This window comes from Lagopus muta, chromosome 1 (assembly GCF_023343835.1).
Source record: "Lagopus muta isolate bLagMut1 chromosome 1, bLagMut1 primary, whole genome shotgun sequence".
In the NCBI taxonomy this organism is placed as follows: Eukaryota; Metazoa; Chordata; class Aves; order Galliformes; family Phasianidae; genus Lagopus; species Lagopus muta.
The window spans coordinates 2882477-2898579 of NC_064433.1; the positions used below are offsets into that span (position 1 = coordinate 2882477).

The window sequence follows — 16103 nt, forward strand, 5'->3', positions numbered from 1 at the left end:
TAGGGGCAGAATAGGTCCACAGCTGCTGGGGATTTGAGCTCTGCATTGCTTAACCTGGGGCACTCACTGATATTTCTGCTGCCTCAGTTTCCTTATATATAGCGTGGGGCTGAAACTACAAAAAGCCTGTAATTGCCTTCCACAATTGCTGAAGGGCTATTTAATTAGCCTCTGCAGTGCTTTGAAGATCAAAAACTCCATGCAAGTGCTAATTATTATTATTACACAGACAAGAGCTAGAAGTTGTTAGCATTTTTTTTTCACCTATCTCCTTTTTATGATGTCTTATTTATCACAGATATTCCTGATATGGCTCCTCTGAGCCGCTGACTTGTTAACATTTCTGATAAAGGACCCACATGAATCACTTAGCTGTAGAAATGCAAAGCCTGGCTCTTTTCAGAAAGCTCTGCTTTCTGTTGGAACACTGTCCCACTATGTCCTCACACAGCCTCTCCATCCCTGCTGAGATCCTCTGAAACAGCAAAGAGAAAGAGTTCATGGTGGTCAATTCTAGCCAGCAGGGCATTTGTTGGCTGAAAAGGGGAGACTGTGCACTGAGAGGCTGACAGGATGAGTCAGAGTGGAAAATGTATATATCTTCATCTAAGCTGTGTATCTAGATACTACTTGCAATCAAGGTGGGAGGAACAAAAAACTTCACATCGATTTTCCCATCCTTATGAGACTTTCCATCCTCGATGGCTTTTTTTTCCCTGTAAATACTTATTTCTCTCTACTTGAAGTGACTAGCATAGCTGCAGGAGTCTACCCTGCAGTTGTCTTCAAGGAAATAATATGAACTCTGGTGTTAATTTTCACTTTTCACTCTCAGAAAATTTCTAGAGAACTGGACAGTCACCTCCATACCAGCCATGTCATCATTGATAATGTTGTCTCTTGTAGGAAAACTCACTTTAAATAGTTTTACCATGAAACAGCACTCCAAATCCTAATTCCTAAGGTAATAAATAAGATGTGAGCTTTTCTCACTCCTGACACAACTGTAGGTTTAACTTAAGTTTGGACCTAACGTAGGAGCCCCATTCTTTAATCTCTCCCTTCATCATCAAATATTCTTCTGTGAACATCTCAGCAGCACCTCAGTAGGGCTGATACCTGTATTTGGGTCAGGTCAGGCAAAAATGGCTGATTTGGATAAACTTCCTTCATTTGGGAAATGAAATGGTGTAAAAGCAACTTATGTTTGTGATTTGGATATCTAAAGATCCTTAACACTGATAGCTCTTGGTCGAAAACTGCTACGTAACTTGCAACCTTATCCTAATTTCTCCAGTCTGCCTCTGCTCATAGAAAGTGCAGTTTCCAATGTCTGTTCCAGTGTCATAGTCCTGGTCATTCATTAGCTTAGGTCTCAGGTGATTTCTCTGCTGTGAAAAATGACCCTGTAGTTGCTCCAACCTTTCTTGAAGTAATACTGTGGTTACAAGTTAATCGCTTTACAGCTGTGTATGAAGACAAGTTATTTTATTCTACTCACCCTCTCATCCTGACAGCTGCTTCCTCATGAAGAACCTACTGTCAGATCAATGCAAAGACCCACACTGTCCTCACTGGGCTTTATCCCAGGACTGTCTGCTTGTCATCTGTTGTCCTGGTACTCGAGTACAGCCTTCTAGTGGTGTAACAGGAGATTTTATTACTCTTTTTGTTGTTGTTGTTGTTAACAAACCCTCTGAAGAGAGCACTTGAAGCTTTGGTAGAAAATTACTAACTTGCCTGCAGTGGCATGAGTTTATGTCTCAATTTCTGCTATTTGAATTCCTGCTGTCCTTGGCATGCTCCTCAGAAGCCTATTAACAAAGTCAATTTTTCTCTTTAGGTGCCAGATGGATCTGTGGTAGCTTTAGTCTCCAAGCAAGTCACTGCCTACAATGCAGTCAACAACTCCACAGTCTCCCGAACCTCAGCCAGTAAATATGGTAAGGACCTGTGTGCTGGTATGGATCAAGAGAGCACTGCAGGAGAGATCTCAGACATCGTTGTGGTCACAAGACACTGAGCAGTAGCAACAAAAATGATAGGCAGACAAATAGTTGACATGATTCTTTGGTGGATGGCAGGAGGAAAGGATTTAGTCATCTAAAACGTTGGGATCTGGTCCAAGCTGTTGAGCCAAATGGAATGCTCTTGGGAAGTACTTCTTCTCTCCTATTAGATAATGGAGGAGCCTAAATAATTAACAGTGTACATTTCAGATCACTGTGGTCAGATGGAAAGCATCTCACTCAAAGTTTTCACAGGGAGAGGCAAGGGAGAAGCGTTGCACTGTGTAAGAGCTCAGTCATTTTGGTAGGAAAGGTCTGTTGTGAAGAATCTATGGCACAGATTAGAGGCCTCTGTGGCTAGAAACAGCCAAGACAGAGGGCACTGCTTGCATACTGCTATATTTTAGTGTGAATATTATGTGTCTCATCCTGCTATTTTATTATCCCAAGGGAATTTACACCTGGAATAATACTAAAAACAGCTTGCTGAGGTCATTTGTCAGTGTATCTCAGAGCATTGCACTGTTCTTCCCACTTTACACATGAGACAACTGAGAACGAGAGAGCTGTCACCCCAAGATGCTATGATGGCATGGGAGGGCAAAGACAAATGTCTCTAATGTGCAACCAGAGTGTTGCTCCATCCATGATGCAGTTAGCGTATCAATTTACTATTATTTTTCCCTATGTATGAAGGCATCTTTGATCCTTCTAGTTCCCTTTAGGCTTGAGGGAAAATACAGCTACTCAATGTCCAGAGGAACCCCCTTCCTCTTTCTCCAAGGACATAAGCAATCCAGCAGACCTTATTAATATTCATCCAGTTTGTCATGTTGTTGCAATTACTGAAAGACACAGTGACCTTTGAAAAGGAAGACTTAAGGGGGGTTAATTTCTCTTGGATTTCTTTAATTCTTTTGCCATTTGATTTTTCAGGGGGAGGGTGTGAGGAGGGATACGGGGGGAGGAGAAGACGTAGTGGGTCACAAGTGATTGTTAATTGCAATTAAGTAAACAGCATCCAGAGAGAAAAAGGATATTCCATCTAATAATTAATATGTAGAGATTGGTAGTGCATTAATAAGCTTGATTCAGATCTTGCTGTAGAAATGTGCAACACTCTTCTGTTAATCATGGTTGGAAAAGACTCAATCTGTAGCATTGCTAGCAGGGGGAGGGGAATGCCTCATGGCATCACTCAGGGACAAAGGGAAGTACTGTCTGTAGGATAAAAGTGTCTTTGTGGAGGTAGTGTGCGTGGGCCCTCTGGAGTTCTGGTTCACTTTCTATCAAAACAAGATTTAGAAGCAGAGACTGAAGAGAACAGTTGGGTAGAAGTTATTGGATTGCTTTGCTGCCAAAGGAGAAAGAGGAAGCGGTCCTCCTGAATTTGGTGTTGGGGAGACAAGAAAGAAATCATATTGGTTGCATCAATATTTTCATGCAAGAAGGCCCATGACCTGTTCTCTGACCATAAGGCCAAGAAGCTTGGTCAGATATCAACCACACAGGTAAAATAAGCTGAACTTGCCCCTGTTTGCTACCATGAGTATTTGCTGCTGTTCCCTGAATCCCTCCTTGGCAGTGCCTTACACTAGCAGTGCTAGTTGTCCAAGGCCAGAGGTTTGACAGAGAACATAATAAATGAAGAGCACGGCAACCGAAGGGCAGTGTAAGAGCTTCATTTAATTTACAGACATGACCATTATGTCCTCCTTGGCTCATATCCCTTGTTTTTGCTGAGCAAATCACTCAGTCATACTTTGATAGCAAGGCCTGGTCCATACACCAGTTCTGGGACCTTTTCTGGCTTACACTGCAATTCCACCAGGAGATACAACTCTTCTGCTTAATGTTATGAATTGGTCAATGGACATTTATTTAATACTGATATGGAAATATAGAGCTCACAAGAGGAGGGACACTGCAGTACGGTTACAGCAATATGTGCATCCCGTTCATATATCAGATGTCAGAGGAACCAGTACTAAAACCAGCCAGCAGAAAGAGGTCTTCTTCTTGCCTTTCTGATGAGAAAGCATATCTCCTTGTTGAAACTCATTAATTTCAATGCAAGTGCTAATAGGGCTGACACACATGCATCTCTCTTTGCAGAAAACATGATCCGTTACACAGGCAGCCCAGACAGCCTCCGCTCCCGCACACCCATGATCACTCCTGACCTTGAGAGTGGAGTCAAGATGTGGCACTTGGTGAAGAATCACGAACATGGTGACCAAAAAGAGGGTGACCGGGGCAGCAAGATGGTTTCTGAGATCTACCTGACAAGGCTACTCGCCACCAAGGTATATGGAGGGAGAAGGGAAAAGGGTGAGGAATGGGCTTTTGAAGGCTGTAGTGTGACTTCTTGCCAACAAGAAATGAGAGACTGCTCAAGGAGTATCAAAGAGGGGATAAAAGAGCAGAAGGAAAATAGAGCACTAGAAGTGCTCAGAGTGCAGAGGGAGGGAACTTAATTAAGAAAGCAAAGTCAGGAAAGGGACTTGAGAAGTTGAAGACTTGCTCCTAGGGCTGTTCTATGCAGACCCAGGTCGTTCTGTATGTTGTGATCTGTCTGGCTTTCCCAGAACAGCATTATTTGACTGTTGGCAAGTTCTCCACCTAACTCCTCTTCAAAAGGCTTTATAAGAATATGGGCAGAAGAAGCTGTCTGTATATCTATCTGCTGTTCCACCCCTGGATCTCTTGGTGGTGGTGCTTTCCTTGGAGAAGCTTGCATTAGTGGAGAGGGCACAGTGCTTTTCTTTTGCATCACAGAAGGAATCAGGGCAGGTGGGGAGGCAGGCATTTAATCAGACAGATCCCTCTGCAGTCCTGCAATCCTCTCACAGTGCAGTGCATCTCTGTGCCCAAATTTCTCTGACACATGAGTTATCTTGATGCAGCCCAGAAGTGGAAACTGCAGCTGTGGCTCAGGTGGGCTAATCAGTGTTATCTCACACCATTCTGGGCAGGATTAAACTGAGGAGCAATCAAACAGCCCAATCTTTCTTCCTTCTCTAAAGTTTTGACTATTATCATTTCCTGTCAGGGTGTCAACAGGCACAAACATGATTATATTTATTCATGCAAACACCATCTGAGCTTGCTGATCTGGCAAGTCTCCATTATATGTGTAAGTCCTACTGTAAGTTTTACCTGCACATTTTTTCCTCGGCCCGTGGTGTCAGTCTCTTCTCTCTGCCATCTCTGTTGTGGTGGGATTCAAAGCACTTACATGGATCACGTAATATAGCAAGAAAATGATGATCCCCAGGGCCTCAGTCCCAGATTAAACCAGTGGTCACTGGACCAGTGCTGATGTACACTATCTGGGGATATGTCCCCTGCTCTGACACTGAAGTGCTTTTGGTTTATTCCGGATCACAAATTCAGCACTTGCTTTTTTTTTCTTTTTTCTATAAAGATGGCTGGGGAACAGCTGCAAAACTTGCACAGTAACAGAAAGGCTGGTGGTTTATGGTTTCCCCTCTTGGGCTGAGCAATTTTCTATCATCACCGTGACCATTTGAGGCAGGGAAAGAGGAGAGAGACCAGTTGCTGGTAATACAATCCCAGGGAACACTTAGTTAAACTGACAATGATTTTTATTCTAGTAAATCCCTGACCTCTGAGACCTACAGTCTCTTGCCTAAAAGCTTCAGAGGTTTTCTTTGCATTTGTGTGGGTGAGCATGTAGAGAACTAATTCCCTCTGGAAAGTGAACCCGAGGGCAGCTCTTCGATGTTAGAGCAACGAGATTTCCCCTCGGGGTCCTTTCTGAGTCAGAGACGCTACGGGGCTTTATTCACCCTGTAGGAGTTCACACAAGCAAAAGGCACCTCTGTTTGTTTCCCAAATAATAAATCAAGTGGTGAATCAGCAAGAGACACCAGCTTTCTAATTAAGTACTTGTTAATGCTATGTAAACTTGAGCCACTCTGATGGAACCTGGTGTTTCATTTCTAGTAAAAAGGAATTTATTTCCTGGGTCTGCAGAGAAAGGGAAGGATTTTATTTTTCAGCTGAGGAAATTTTGTATTATTTTGGAATTTTTGTTATTTTGGCAACCATATGGTTTATCCACATATAAATGACCTTGCTGCTTTGATGGCAGAATCAATTTTCACAGGCTACCTCAGCTCTTCAACTGCCTCTTTCTCCAGGCCTGGGCAGCCTCTGCTATTTTAGCCCTTCATGTCATTACTGGAGGTCAGCTGTTCTCATCAGCTGGTCCAGAGTGGTTCTGTAAGCACATGAGGACACCATTGCAATCTCTGTAGCGGATGTTATCACAGAATCACAGTTTCAGGTTTGGAAGAGACCATCAAATCTAACCCCCCCTGCAAAAGCAGGTGCCCTACAGTGGGTCACACAAGAAGGGGTACAAACAGGTCTCCATACAGGTTGCCCACGTCTCTGGGCAACTTGTTCCAGTGTTCCATCACCCTTAGGTAACCATTTTGTCCCTTGAGCAGTAACTGACATATCCATGCATTGTTCCTAGGGCTTGACTTGGTCCCGTGACAGTGTGTAGTAAAATACAAGTAATTAAGATGAAGTTCTTGGTTTTTGTTATACTAATGCATAATGGACAGCCATCTTCTCCAGTCACTGTTGTCCTATTTGTATCATTAAAACCTTATTTTCTTCTCTGCCTGGCTTCTATCCCCAGTTTGAGAATGGGCCATGTACGAAAACCAGTATAGAAAATAGGTAGGTTTTGGCTCACATATACCTCAAGGCTGTTGAGTTTAGGATGCAGAGAAGATAAAATTTGGAGGGAACAGGTGAGTGCCTTCCCATCACCATCCCATCTTGAGATGGGATATGGTGTTCCACCACATTTCAGACACCTTCCCTGTGTGTCAATAACAGAGAGAACAAGTATATCTTCCCTATCCCATTCAGTTGTTAGCCATAAGTAACAGATATTATGAAGATGCAGATGTCAGACATCTCATATCGTGTTTAACAGCTATTAAATGGTTCTTGCTTTTCAAGCATATTTCCTGAATCTGATTTATAGACACACTCTATTTTCAGTAGGATACCAAATTTAAACATCCTCTTCCTACTTGGTGTCCCATGCTCGTCTCTCCTTCTCCCAACAGGGAACTCTCCAGAAATTTGTAGATGACCTCTTTGAGACCATCTTCAGCACAGCTCATCGTGGCAGTGCACTTCCCCTGGCTATCAAATATATGTTTGACTTCCTGGATGAACAAGCTGACAAGCACAACATCCACGACCCCCATGTGCGGCATACTTGGAAGAGCAATTGGTGAGTGAGACAGGTCTGTTACCAGGACCTTGATTAGAAAGAGAAGAGTGGGATGTGTGATTTAGGATATGGGTGGTGGGGAACGTGGGTTCAGCATGCCAGATTCAGTCTTCTCAAGCTGATGAAAGTGTATCCAAAATCTAAAGGATGTTCTCAAGGGTAGAGTGCTTTGATTATAGATCCCAGTTTGTTCTGTGTTACATGGGGGTAGTTGTATTTTTGAATGACCTCATGAGAATATAGGAGGCAAAATTGTAAAGTGTTTCATTACAGTAGTGTTCAGGCCCATAGGGATCTCTGGGGATTCATGGAAGAGCGCTTCTGTCTTCTTCTGCCCTGGGTGTTTGAACTCCCACTACAGTCACTGGGGGCCTAGAGTTACTTTTTGTTGCCTCCAGAGGCGTCTAGTACTGTTTGAGACTTTTAAAGTGTACCAAAGGGAATATGCAGTGCCTACAGGAGACTTGCACCCTCCTGGGGTGTTAGATGGAGACGAGGAGATACCTTAAAGCATATGAAAAAGTATTCAGTACTTTGAGGGTTTAGAGTTGGATGTAAGTCTTTTTCAATGAGTGACAAAGGTTGACATCAGTTCACTGCTCTATTCAGCAGGTAGAAACCCCTCACTGTACATGTAATAGGACAGCAGGGTAAAGTCAGTACTGGTGGAGGAAGGATCTTTGCAGCACCCCTCTGCTGAATGTCCCTGTTGGAAAGAGTCCCTGGGGAACTGTTCCCTCCCCTTTCTCTGTGCAAATACAGAGATTATGAAAGGAACAGCAGAGGAGAGCCATGGGGCTCCCAGCTCATGCATTTTTTTCCTTTTACCAGCCATGCTGATGGCAGGTCGTCACAGCGCTGTGACATAAAAAAAGAAACCCCATGCACCAAAGAGGCTTTCAACTAATGAAACATTAGCATATTATTAACATTATCTGCAGCACTAATCTAAGGCTGATTGCAGCCACTCAGACTAAATGAGCAGGAGGTTTATTTAAGGGGGGGGGGGTTGGAAAGGCAGAATGTGTATGTATTGGAAGGGAGGAACAGGGGCAGTATGAAGAAATCTGTTCAATCAGATTAAATTAACTCTAAGTCACATCATGGGCTTCATTATTCCCAGCGAGGGACATCATCCTCCCATCCCCTCCCCACAGCCATACATACGTGCAGGCTGTGCTTGTCCTCACTGCGGCTGTACTTAGGATACAAACAATCTCAGAATTTTGGCACAGTTCACTCATTCAGCTCTTCCCTTAAGAGATGAACCTCCATTCCCAGCCTAAAAGGTTTCCTTCCCGCAACACCCATTAGGTCTCACTGCCAGCATCTCCCACTCCTGAACTTCTGTCCCCTCCCTAAACAAGGTTGGTTTGGCTGATGAGAGTAGCTGTGTGAGGCTCTCCTCACATTTGCTGGCTGAAGATACTACATATTTGTTTAGGAAAATGTGGTACCATTTCTCTGTCACCTGAAGGGTATCAAATGCAGATATGAATTGTTTATGGTTCTATGAACATGTGAGGGTAATGAACAAATTGGAGGAACTTAGAATCTGAGGAATTTAGCCTGAATATCAGATGAATTTTTTATACTGAAGAGTTATTCATATCTGGGAAAGTGCAAATGTTGGAAGTTACCTTACAAGTCTACCTAGCATGAAGACAGAGAGACAACAGTTTGATAATAATGACACATCTCAGCTCTTAGGCCATGATCATATGAATGCATTTGCTCTGACACAAAAGGCTTGAGGCAAAAGCTGGAGGTAGATACCTCAGGACATCTGACACAGATGAACAGCTCTTTTAAGTATGAGGGGGAAAAACGAGGGGAAAGCCTTTGAATTGCAATTGGAATAGCATTTCTACGGTTAGGGCAGATAAATTTTCATTTCAAAGGTTGCAACACTTGTTCCCCGTTCTTATTTTTCTCCTTGTGGCAACAGGGTTTTCTCTGCCACATAATAACTGCTTTATGCCCAGGGTGTTGGGATCATACACAAGCTTGGACTTGAGCTGTGCAACTGAACAGTACATGGCACACAGCACCTGTCAACCTGGCAGCTGTACCTACCTTTCTTCCCATGGTATTACCATGAGGCTAAAAGCCAAGTGGTAACTGGCTTTTAGCCTCAAAAGTGCCTATTGCTTACCATAAGTTATGCGAATGAGATGTTTATTCTCATGTGATGAAGCAACCAACAGCAGCTAACCTCACATCTGCACACTAACATAGAGAAGTGAGGAGATATTTCCATCACCTCGAATATACTTTCATTAAAATAATCTCATTAATTTATGTGCAACCTCAGTAAGATGACTGTGACTTTAGGAGTGACCAAATTGGCCTGTGAGGATAACAGGGACAAAACTCATTCCTGAAGTGACTCTTGTGCACCCTGGAGTCCTACAGGGGTAGATCTACCCCTACAGCGTAGATTTATTGTATGTCAATGACAGAGTTGATATCCCAGAATCCCTGTCTCCATGCCTTGATCTTTAATTCCTATCCACCAGTCAGCTTTGCAACATCACAAGACAAAGCTTATGAAACTTGCAATTACTGACTTGCCTTTTCCACGTTTCTCACCTGACAGCCTGCCATTACGGTTCTGGGTTAACATGATCAAGAACCCACAGTTTGTCTTCGACATTCACAAGAATAGCATCACAGATGCCTGCCTCTCTGTAGTGGCTCAGACATTCATGGACTCCTGTTCAACCTCAGAGCATCGTCTGGGCAAAGACTCACCCTCCAATAAGCTTCTGTATGCCAAGGACATCCCCAGCTACAAGAACTGGGTGGAAAGGTGAGTTTTGGCTCTAGAAATGGGAATAACGTAAGTAAGTTGTAAAATGAAGCCTTGCATCATGGATGGAGGTAAGAGGTATCTTCAGTATTGAGTTTGGTAGCTGCTTCTGGGCTTTTTTTCTTTGATTAATGTCCATGTAGAAAGCTCTGTTTGCCATTTATTCCCACATGCTGTACAGTGCATATAGAAATTTAATTAGATGTGTGAACTGAAGGTGTTTGCCATCACTGTTTCTCTTGAGGAGAAACTGTTGAGAAGAGGGAGGGAAGGAGGAAGGGAAAGTGACTGCATCTGAGTCCTGTGAGCTTTGTGGACTTGTTATTCTTTCCATACAGACCAGAAGAAGGAGTTAGTTTCTCCCAGCATCATTGTGACAGTCCCCACACTGCCTTGATCTTAGGGGTCACACAATTATCATCCCGTACTCTGAATCCAGTAGCTGCCCATGGCAGCTCTTCTGTAATTTGGATGCCATGGAATTGTCAGATTAGTGACTGACGCTCTGCAGGTACTTTCTGAAAGGTCAGAAGTCTTCCTGAGCATTTTATACATATCTGCGGGAACCTGCAGTTTTACTGTTCAATTTACTGTGCTAAAGTTCACTCTCTGACAAAGCTACCCTACAGGAAATACAACTAAGACAACTATTCCTACAATACATAGGGATTTCAGTTCCTCTAAGATTCTCTGCAGGATGAACAACAGCACATCTTGTACTCCTTTCAGCAAGACATTGTCTGCTGGAACAAGCCTTGCAGAAGCTGATCTGTGCTTTGTTTTCCAATATGTCACACTTGCCTGGCATTATTGACAGGTTTGGGAACTGCACAGATGGAGAATGATCGCTGTTCTGTAAATACAACGATGGGTTTATCTTACAGATCATTCCTGTACAACAGCATCCCATGTTCAGCAGTGATTTGTCTTGCTTGACTTCATAGGCATTGACTAAAACTGATGTCACCATGCAGGTAATATGAGACCTTTGCTGCAGTAGGCATACTTTGCTGTAAACCAGTCTATCCTCTGGTGGGTAAGATTTTCTCTAATTTTGTGAAAGCAGAGCACAGCTGATGAAAGAGCTCTGTACTCCAGTCAGCATGAGGTGAATTTCTTACAATAATGCTCCCATTGGTTTCTGATTTGTCCGGACAATTATTTTTAGATGTGGTTAAACACTTCTGCAAATGTCGTTTCTAGGCAACCTGTAAGGCTCTTAGAAACTACCTTGCTTAATTATGACCTACTTCTAGTACTGTGTCCAAGTTTCTTGATATGTATTGAGATTGATTGCTGGATTGACCTGGATAGGTGGGAAGAAGTGTTTGAGATTTATTTAGAAGCAGTAGATTTGCACTTGCAGTGACCCAGCAGTGTCATATTCCTGTAACCTGTGTAGTGTATGTAGTTGATGGGTGGTTCATAGAACCACAGAGTCATTTGAGCTGGAAGGGACCTTGAAAGGTCAGTTAGTCCAATCCTTTTGCAGTAAATAATGACACTTACATCTCAATCAGGTTGCTCAGAGCCCTGTCAACCCTGAGTTTGAATGTCTCTAGGGACGGAGCATCCACTACCTGTTCCAGTGCTTCACCAATCTCATCATATATATATTTTTTTCTCCTACCCAGTCTAAATTGACCCTCTTTTAGTTTGAAACCATCTCCTATTGTCCTATCACAACAAAGCCTGTCCCAGAATACTGACCCCTGTGGGACACAACATGTCACTGATCTTCACCCAGACACTGAGCCATTGTTCACCACTCTTTCTGAGTACTATCTCAGAACTAGATCCCCTCCACTGAATAGTTCACCCATCAAATCCATATCTTTCCAATTTAGAGAGAAGGATATTGTGGGGGAACCCTGTCAAAGGCCTTCCTGAAGTCAAGATAGATTACATCAGTGGCTCTTCCCTTGTCCATTGTTGCAGTTACACCATTGTAGAAAGCTACTAAGTTGGTCAGGCAGGACCATAGCTTGGTGAAACTATGGTGCTTGTCCTGTATCACCTCCCTCTCTTCCATGTGTGTTAGCATAGCTTCCAGGAGGAAATGTTCCACAGTCTTCCTTGGCACAGAGATTAGGCTGACAGGTCAATAGTTCTCTGGGTCATCCTTTCTACCCATCTTAAACATGGGTGCACAGTAGCCTTTTTTCCCACTCACCAGGTACTCCAGCTGATCGCTGTGACTTTTCAAATATTGTCAAGAGTGGTTTGGTCACTAGATGAGCCAGTTCCCTCGGGACTCTAATTAGGATGCATCTCATCAGGATTGATGGACCTATGGATGTTCAGGTTCCTCAGGTGGTTGCAAGCATGATCTTCACATAGAGCAGGAGGGGCAGTGCTCCCCCCATCCCTACCTTCTGAGCCATCTGCTTGAGGGATGTGTGAAAAGAAGTTGCCAGTGAGGGCTGGTTTCTTACTTACAGCTCTGCTTGACTTCATACCCTTGGAGACAGCATGCTTTAGTGAAGAACTGACACGTGAGTGAAGAACAGGATATTAAGATTTTCTGGAGCTCAATCCTGTTGCCCAGTGATCTGCAGTAATACCTGTTGAATTTCTCTGAGTTTTCCTGAGCAACAAACAAGGTACATAACACCTCCTGTTGCTAGTAAACAGCACTGCATTTCTGGGCACAGCATGTATTGGGTTATTATCTGCAGTGATGTCTGAAAAACTGTACTAAAACCCAAGGGGAGACCATGACTTTTGGAATATGGTTAGAGCTTCTGCCCTATTAATTCTTTTGTGTGTCAGTGCTACAGTCTCAAAGCAGTGGCACCTGGATGCTGTTGTAGATCAAAGAAAAACTTACTAAGAATGAACAGAATATAATTTTATTTCGTCTTTGAGTTAATTAATTCCTTTTCTCCATGCTGCAACTGTACTCCAGTGGCTTTCAGTACTGGTGTGAGTTATTTCTGTAGTCAGTGCCAGCTGGAGGCAGCATCATTCAAGACCACTAGACTTCTTCAAAGACTGAATCATAACTTAAAAAGATTTTCCATCAGGAAGTGTAAGAAGTGGTTGAGTAAATCAGAAGAACCTGAAATCAAATGAACTTATTTGATGAAGAAGAATCTGTAAGAGGGCAATTAGGCAGCAGTGAATTGTAACCCTTCTTGAAGGCACACTAGAGTAAAAGCCAACTCTTCTCTTTTAATGTGGCTGTTCAGATGGCAGCTGAGCTGGGCTACTCCAAGCCATCTCTTTGCAACTACTGGTTCTTCAGTGTGGAATGTGTCTTTAGGACTCAAAACTCAAAGCAAGCAATTGTCTTAGGACAAGAAATAGCAGAGAAAGCAGCAGACATAAGCAGTCTCCAATTCATGTTAAAATATCTTTCCAACTTTTTAGAGGGTGAAAAGGAAAAGGACATAATGCAGTTTTTGGCCTCACTAATGGTCTGCCTTTACACACTGGTCAACCAGGAGTTTGATTTCAGTGGTCTTTTTCAATGCTATTGGAAGCAGAGCTGGATTCTGTCTGCTGTACCAAACCCACCAATATATCCTGACCAGTAAAATGCAAGTGCAGCATTCAAATGACCTTTGAAAACACATGACTGAAAAGCACCTAGGCACAGCCACAACTTGGATTCCTGCAGCAGAAGATGAGGTGTGGGAGAAGCAAGAGAATTAACTCAGGAAATGGGGATGTACTATTTAGTTTTTGTTGAAGCCATGAGAAGTCACTCTGTGGCTTTAAAACAAGGTGGCAGCTTTTAAAATATCGTAATTTTGTCTATTGAGAAAAAGGGGAAAAAATGGGAAAGATAGACCAGATTCTCATCTGACTTCTGTTAGTAGAACTCCATAGGCTTTGCTGAATTTACATTAGAGCAGCTTTAGATCTGCATCTTTTCAAGTTTACTTCAAATGTCCCCTTTGAGCCCAGAAATCTGGAGAACTTGGGAGCATTTGATGCAATCCCCAAGCATTACAAAGTGGAGCCTGTTCTAATTGTGACTGTCTCATTAGCATTCAGCGCCACACTGAAAAGATGACAAAGGGCTGAGGCTGACCTTTCATTTCTCTCCATGCTGCCAAGCTTATGATAACACTTGTTTGAACTTCATTAACACCATTTAATTGCTTGCATCACAATCAATACGATGCTTCCCCACTGAAGCCTGGCACATAGGCATGGATGTAGGAGACTGCAAAGGGGCAGAGCACAAAAAGCAGAAGGCAGAGTTTTTTCCATTGCACACTGGTGCCCAGAATACCTGCAGTGCTGCAAGAAGAGGAATTGGTGCTTTTTTCTCATCCCTGTGGGTATTTGGTCAAGTTTTAGTGTGAGTTAAAAATAGTTCCATAAAGAAAAGCTGGACTTCAATGGAGACACTGCATATATTATTAAGACTCTGAAAATCTTTTAATCAAGGAAGTTCAAAATAGATTTGACATGTTTCAGACTAAAAGAAGTTTAAAGTGACCTTATCAATAGGATTCAGAGTTAAAACATCTGCAGTTCATTATGTTAACCTGAACACAAACACTACCCAACCTAACTGCTGGGACCCGGAGCCTGTGTTTGTGATCTCTTTTCCTTCCTTTTCTTGAAGTAGCCATATTTTGCATGGTGTTAACTATCTGATGTCAAAGTCTTAAGCTCCCTCAAAAATGCTGTGGGAGCTTGTTTGGAGTATGCAGAATCAATAGTCTGGTCCTATTTGGTATCTAAACCTATATCACTTTTCAGGCTGTGATGTCAGACTGCAGTCAATAGATGGTCACTGCCAGTGCGGCCATTTTGCAACAACTTTTGGTGACAAAGACAAAATGTACCAGTTTAGTAGAATACAGTACACTACACACACCCCAACACTGTAAAGCAGTGAGATTTTTAACAGATATAACCAGGTGACCTTTTAACTCCAAAGGCTTTAAAAGAGAGCATCAAATAACAACTGGAAATGCTTGCTCTATTTTAAAAGCAGTCTTGTGCATCTCTTTTCCCTGACAGAAAGAGGGCTAAAGGGATAGCATACCATAGCATAGCATAGGTCATAGAATCATAGAATGGCCTGGGTTGAATAGGACCACAATGATCATCCAGTTCCAACCCCCTGCTATGTGCAGGGTCGCCAACCACCAGACCAGGCTGCCCAGAGCCACATCCAGCCTGGCCTTGAATGCCTCCAGGGATGGGGCATCCACAACCTCCTTGGACAACCTGTTCCAGTGCGTCACCACCCACTGAGTGAAAAACTTCCTCCTAATATCTAACCTAAACCTCCCATGTCTTAGTTTAAAGCTGTTCCCTTGTCCTATCACTATCCACCCTCGTAAACAGCTGTTCTCTCTCCTGTTTATACACTCCCTTGAAATATTGGAGGTCTCCCAGGAGCCTTCTCTTTTCCAAGCTAAACAAGCCCAATTCCCTCAACATTTCTTCATAGGAGAGGTGCTTCAGAGGTGCTCCAGTCAAGGATAAAGGGAGTTGTCAGTAGAGGTCATAAAAAACAGTGCTGGAAAGGGCCTCAGGTCAGCCTGCCCAGCTCCTGCCTTAGGGCAGGATCAGCTCTGTCTCACATCTTTCTGACATGTTTTCTTAAAGTCTTCCAGCAATTGAGACTCTCTTCTCCTTCTCTTTGGCAATCTGCTCCTATGCTTCCCTCTCCTTCACATCAGAGTGGTTTCCCTGTTGGTGAGCCAATAATCTCCCTGGCTTTAATTAAAGCACTGGCCATCATCTCACTGCATCTCCAAGTGTACGGGGTATAGTTCACTCCCTCTCTCTCTTCAGCAGCTTTTGTTGTACTTGAAATCTGTTCACTTTTTGTCTCAAATGAAACCAAACAACAAACCTGCCTGATATTTTCTCATTGCAGTATCACACTGCTCTTACATAGTACAGATTTCAGCAAGCGAAATGAAAATTTGTCTATACTCAGAGGGTACAACCTCAGGACCATGTAGACTCTGCACTAAGAGTGCTGTGGAAAGCTTCTGCTCATGGAGAAACTACCAGTTCACTC

General features: G+C 43.1%; 1 protein-coding gene across 4 annotated transcripts in view; it reads left to right on the forward strand.

The window, feature by feature from the left end:
• The window catches only part of PLXNA4 (plexin A4), a 446249-nt gene that overhangs the window by 420584 nt on the left and 9562 nt on the right, over window positions 1-16103 (forward strand). For all 4 annotated transcript variants that reach the window (XM_048959145.1, XM_048956708.1, XM_048958372.1 and 1 more), the window contains exons 27-30: window positions 1844-1943; window positions 4125-4315; window positions 7124-7293; window positions 9893-10105. In XM_048959145.1, coding sequence (XP_048815102.1) covers window positions 1844-1943; window positions 4125-4315; window positions 7124-7293; window positions 9893-10105 — 674 coding nt within the window. The remainder of the gene's footprint in view (window positions 1-1843; window positions 1944-4124; window positions 4316-7123; window positions 7294-9892; window positions 10106-16103) is intronic.